This window comes from Chenopodium quinoa, unplaced genomic scaffold, assembly GCF_001683475.1.
Source record: "Chenopodium quinoa cultivar QQ74 unplaced genomic scaffold, ASM168347v1, whole genome shotgun sequence".
NCBI classification, from domain to species: Eukaryota; Viridiplantae; Streptophyta; class Magnoliopsida; order Caryophyllales; family Amaranthaceae; genus Chenopodium; species Chenopodium quinoa.
In genome coordinates, this window is record NW_018745003.1 from 179690 (window position 1) to 186026 (window position 6337).

At 33.8% G+C, this 6337-nt stretch overlaps 1 protein-coding gene across 1 annotated transcript; it reads right to left on the reverse strand.

Moving 5' to 3' along the window:
* Window positions 1–394: 394 nt before the first annotated feature.
* On the reverse strand, window positions 395–2735 carry LOC110707627 (protein DETOXIFICATION 51-like). Its single transcript, XM_021885654.1, has one exon. The coding sequence runs from the start codon at window positions 2532–2534 to the stop codon at window positions 795–797; it is 1740 nt and encodes a 579-aa protein (XP_021741346.1). The 5' UTR covers window positions 2535–2735; the 3' UTR covers window positions 395–794.
* Window positions 2736–6337: the final 3602 nt, after the last annotated feature.

Below are 6337 nucleotides of genomic sequence, written 5' to 3' on the forward strand. Positions count from 1 at the left end.
TATCTTCTTGTATAAGGATTTTTTTTTATTTTTTTATTTTTTTTATTTTTTTTATATACTCTTATATTCTTAATTATAAGCATGCAAACAAAAAAAAAGTACATACACGACGAGTTAAACTACGTATATGTTATATGTATCTTTATATGGAAGATCGAAAAACAATAAATTAAAGAACATATTTATAAACGTTATACTCTTAAATGTCTTAATCTTAATACATATTATAGGGATCCTTATATTATGATCTGAGATAATTCTTGATAATTAAACATAAGTTTTATACAATTAATTGACACGTGTCATTTCTATAAATCTGATAATGTTCCTCTTGACAATTACACAAGAATGTAGGTATAGTATAATCAAATTAAACGAATAAAGTAATTAAATAAATATATGCTACAAATGTACATGTAATAAGGTAATATTGCAAATCATGTTTAATATCGTAATTACAATCCTTACTAAAATTAATGGAGAGATAGTAAAAAAGGGGGGAAAAAAAGAGGAAATTAGAAAACAAAAACTGTCTTCATTCTTTCCTCTTTACACTTAACTCTAAAAGCCCATCTCTCCCGACTATTATGTAATGCAAGTAAAACTAAGAAAATATCTTTACTTAACCGATGTAAATTTGGCTGGGCTAACAAAAAAAAAAAGAAGAAAATTAAAATTAAATTATAAATTAAAATTTCTACTAAGTATATGAAAGAAAGTCCAATTTTATTATTATGATTTATTTAATTTTTTATATAGGTTTTTTTCATCACCGATTAAATAGCACTTAATGATTACGTCACTGAGATAGATATCAACGGCTCAGATTCACCTGCAGTTGGATAATTTTCCTCCATCCGATCAGCTTCATTATCAATCATGACCAAAGATGAATCAACGGTTGATGTTAATTCTAAAGAAGGGCCAGGCCCACCACTTTGAGTCAGCAACTGGGCCCGTTGTGCTTGATAATCCCAATCAGTGGTCCCAACAACATACAATAACAGCCCAGCACAGCATATCTGGGCCGACAAAAGCCCAATCCAGAGCCCACAAAAGCCAACTCCTAGATAGAAAGCCAACCCAACCGCTACTGGTGTCCCCACCATATAGAAGGCCCCTAAGTTCACATTTGCAGCTGTTGCTGGCCGGGCAGTCCCCCTTACCACCCCACATGCTATCGTTTGTGGGCAGTTTCCGAGCTCGCAAAGGCCCAATATTGGTAACGCCGCTGCGGTCAGGGCTAGGATCTCGGCGTCTCCGGTAAACATCCTAGCCCATACATTCCTTGCCCCAGAAGCAAACATCATAGCTATAAGGCCCATTATTGCAGCCCAAGAGATTCCGATAAAGCCCGAGAGCTTCGCCTGTTTGGGCCGGCCCGCTCCAAGTTCGTTCCCGACACGGGTGGATACGGCGTTGCTGACCGAGGCGGGGAAGTTATAGATCAGCCCGGTGGTCTGGATCAGCACCCCCATCGAGGCCACTGAGGCCTTGGGGTTCGGCAGCAGGCCACAGAGCACGATCATGATCTCGTACCACCACCACTCCAGACACACGGAGGCACAGCTGGGGCCCGCCAGGCACACCAGGGGCCACCAGTCCCTGAAACACTCGCGGCTGGGCGGGCTCCACGTAGGAGCGTGAAGCCCGCCGAGCCAAACCTGCATCACTAGGGCCCCTAGTGAAACGAGGTTGGACACGGAGTTGGCAACAGCAACTCCGGCAATCCCGAGGTTGAGGTGAACAACAAGAAAAAACATGATGGGAAAGTGAAGGATGGCCCCGACTAGGGATGCATAGGTGACAGGGTGAGTAATACCTTGCGCACGAAGGTAAATCTTGATTGGATGGTGAAAGGAATAAGTAAAAAGGTCAGGGAGACAAAATGTGATATAAACGTGAGCCAATTTACCAATATTTGGGTCTTGGTGAAGATACCCCAAAATGCTCGACATATTTAACCAAAATATCGAAATTGGCAAACTGCAAACCAGCAAGAATATCACGCACCGTTGAAGCGTAAGCGAAAGGAGCTTCGGCCTACAAGCACCAAATGCTTGTGAACACAAAGGCTCCATCCCCAAAGCCAACCCCGAAAACACCGAATAACCGGTTATATTCGCAAAGGCAATGGCTAGAGAGCCGGCCGCTAACTCGGCATCTCCGATTCGGCCTAAGAACACCATTGATAGCATGGACCGGGAGTAAAGGATGAGGTTGGTTAAGAGTATGGGGAATGCCAAGTAAAAGAGTGAACTACTCTCTTTTAAGACGTCGGATACGCTAGGGAAAAACAATGATGGGTCGCTGTGATGAGTGTTGGAAACGGGTACAGACACAGATACGGATACTCTATCCTCAACAACACCAATGCTGGTGAACCTTTCATCGTCGTCGTTTTTATTGGTTAACGATAAGAGATCCAAGTATATGTTGGAGTGTTGAGACTGATGATGATGAGGAGGATGATTATGTTGTGGTGGTATTTTCGAAAGAGTAACAATTTGGTTATTTTCAGGTGGATTACACATTGTTTTTTGATGGAAAAAACAGAGAGATACTGCCTTAGACAGCACTCTGAAGGAGAATTTGTGTTTGTCAAAACTAAGATTTCAAGTTGTGAGGGTGACACCATGATGTTGATTGAGTATTAATAGAGCGAAAAAAGAAAGCTGGGTAGATTTTTTTTTAAATAGTATTAATTACTTCTTAAATTAATTTTTGTAAATTCCTTTTTTTAATGGATTTTGTTCCTTTTTTTTTTTTTTGAAGAGGAAGCTAAGTGCTACTTTATATTATTATGATGAAGAAATAGGGGTAGAACTTTTAAATATTTTGTATGAGGTTAATAAGGTTTATTTTTTTGATTAAGTAAATAAAATAATGTTTATAAAATAGATGGGTGATTAGTTAGACCAATTTCCTAGAGACTCAGATTGTGCTCTCTGTTCTGCCTTGCTCTGTGGTTTCTGCATTTCTTCAGTTACCCATAAATAATTTTTCATCAAAAACAAAATTATTACGGATCAATCATTTACATTCACTTAATACTTGTAATATTCGTCAAAAAAAAAAATACTTAGAGCATCTTTATTGGTGAACCCAAATAAATGGTTCATGGGTCACTATCACCATTTCTCTCTCATCCACATCAACCCAACAAACCATTTACAATATTCACTCTTAACAATGAACATTAAACAATGGTTCATCATCAATACTCCCTACCCCACCTTATTTTATTTTTGTAAATATAATCTTTTTTGTTTCATAATTATAATTTATTAACCCGATGTCAATGTAATTAATTGACGTATTTAATATTTTAATCGTGATTACTAATTAAGAAATTATCGCATTTTTTTATCAGTTTTTAAAAAAACTAATTCTTGTGATTAATATTTTTTAAACAACAACGCAGCTAATTTTAATTAACAAAAAAAAAAGAGGTACAAATCGTGATTACAGTTCTACAACTATAATCTAGTACATTTTATTTAAAAAAAAAAAACAACTACACATCGTTTTGTAAGATGTCCTTAGGGATAACCATTTGTTGTAAACCTAGTTGCCTAAGTTTTCGTTGTTACCAAATTTATTCCATATATGTTCGACCAAGTCGTTTTTTAGCTGCAAATGAGTCTGTTGATCCTCAATCTCTGTTCTACGGGACAAGTATAAGCCGATATCCACAATACGATCAGTACGGTACTCGGTAGTGTCCTCATTAGCGTTGCCTCCAGCATTCATAAACTCATTGGTATTAACGTTATTTTGATACGTCTCTCGTTCATCTTCAACGATCATATTATGTATTATGATGCAGGCGAGCATGATATTGTGGAGTATGTCGGTATCCCACGCCAAAGACGGCTTTTTAATAATGGCAAAACGAGCTTGAAGGATCATATTTTGACCCAAATTTTTTTTCTTCTTTCTATTTGTTTTGGGGTTGGTATTAGCATCCATAATTATAATTTATATTTGGAAAAAATAAAAATTTAATAATAATAATAATAACGACAACAATAATAAAAATAATAATAATAACGATAATAATAATAAAGGAAATAATAATAATAACGATAATAATAATAAAAATGATAATAATAATAATAATAATAATAATAATATTAATAATAATAATATTGGTAATTATAGAGGGGATTTTTGAAGAGAAAAATATAGTAGAAAGAAATGGATTTTCAAAGTTGAAGAAAGTATAGCAATATGAGTGTCTATTTATAGAGGGGAAAAAAATAGAGTTGTTGGTAATTTTTTTTTTTTTTTATTTGTGTTTTGTAAAATATATCCGTTGCAAAATTACAACGGATTTATTTAAAACAGTGCCACGTGTCAAGCAGCGGCTGGGCCAAATGGCGCGCTCCCAGCCGCTGCTTTCTATTTTTTTCCTGAAAAAAAAAATAAAAATGGGTGGGGCCCACAATCCATAAATTCGTCCAAATGCTTGCAGCAGCAATCGATCCCACAACCATTCACTATGAACAATTATAGAGATCACCATTAAGCCACCCATTCACTTGTTCACTCATTGTGAACTATTTTTTTGTTCACCCTTAAGGCTGCCCTTAGCTTGTAATAAATGTATATTATGTATGACAATTGGGAAATGTAATTAAAATTGAGTTTGATTATGAGATACTCTATATTAAGCTTGATAATGATTGTCAAAAAAAAAGTATAAAGCTTGATTACGTCTAATTAATTATGGAATTTCCTTGTCACTTTTTAATATTTATGTTTTGCCCATTTTTTTCTCACAAAAAGATTCCAAATGTAAAGAATGAAGGACGTTTGATACAAATATTGACAAAGGAATGAAAAGGAAACAAATTAAATAAGGGTAATTATTGTTACCTTAAGTTTTAAAGTTTAAACAGGTAATAACAAATAGTAGTAATCATTACTCATCGATAATGGTAATTGTTATCCAAATATTCAAATAACGACCAAACACTTGGTAACAATAATGTTTTAATTGAATTAATTTCCAACCCAAAAAACATCTTTACCGAACACGCTAATAAAAGTGATGTATGGAGTAAGTAACTTTTTATACATTATGAACATAATCCATTGAGATTTCAATAGTGTTTACAATGGTTTTACAAGAGTGTAAAGATATCTTAGGCATTGTGAACATAATCCATTTAGATTTCAATACTGTTTACAATATATGGTTTTACAAGAGTGTAAAGATATCTCACATTTATGGCGTATCTCCTATGATTCTAATATATAAAGTGATAATTAAAAACACTCGTGAAAAATCATATATACTCCGTTTAAATCACTAAAAGGCCATTTTAAATTGTGAATGATCAACTAAACTACTTGGTTATAATTTTGAGGGTGATACACAAAACGTGAAATCAATTCTTGTCTACATCATTTGTCTTTATAGCTTTAAAAAGATTTTTTTTTTTTAAAATGACAATAAATAAAGGTAATGACAATGAATTTGTATACTCCCCCGTTACTTTAATATTGCAACATGGATAAGATCTTAATTAGTGAGAAAAAGGAAGAGCGAGAAAGGAAAAACTTACTCATTTACTATTTTAATTGTGAAAAAAAAAAAACAAAAAATTTGTTTCTACAAATGAGTGTGTTACAAATATTTGTAAAACTTCATCGTAAAGAATTAAAAGTTGTAATATTAAAGGAGCAAAGTTATAATTATCCAAACGTTCATGAACAACTCCAATAACATGCACTTCGTATATACCTATATAGATTATAGACTATAAACACAAAATCAAAAGTACTCATACTATTCTTACTAAAATCTCAGCTCCCATTTTTCAAAAAGAAAGATTTGAGTAATGACGATCATTAATAGTTATTTTTACTCTTTTTGTTTTTTTCTTTTAAATGTCATCTCTGATCCTTTTTTTTACCATGCAATAAGTCATAAAACTAGTAATAAACTATTTTTGATATCTTTTTATACTATTTTAAAGATAAAGATCTCTATAACTTGTATTATTGTACCAATAATATACAATTGTATACATGTACATGAGAAATGTCTCAATTATATTGTTTTCTTAGCATTATGTTAAGATAGGATTTACTTTCTCATACCAATTGTTTGTTGGTGCTATGGTGATTAGGACTGCACTTGGTAGGGAGGATCACGTGTTCGATCCCCCACAAAAATAATTGAGAGGGAAGTGTGTGGAACCTAACTACCCAGAACTGATTCCCGAATTCGAATTAGTTCAAAGGGTGAATCGGGTGGAACACCCAAAAAAAAAAAAAATTTACCTTCTCATGTATGACATAAAACCATTTTTATTACCACATTTCA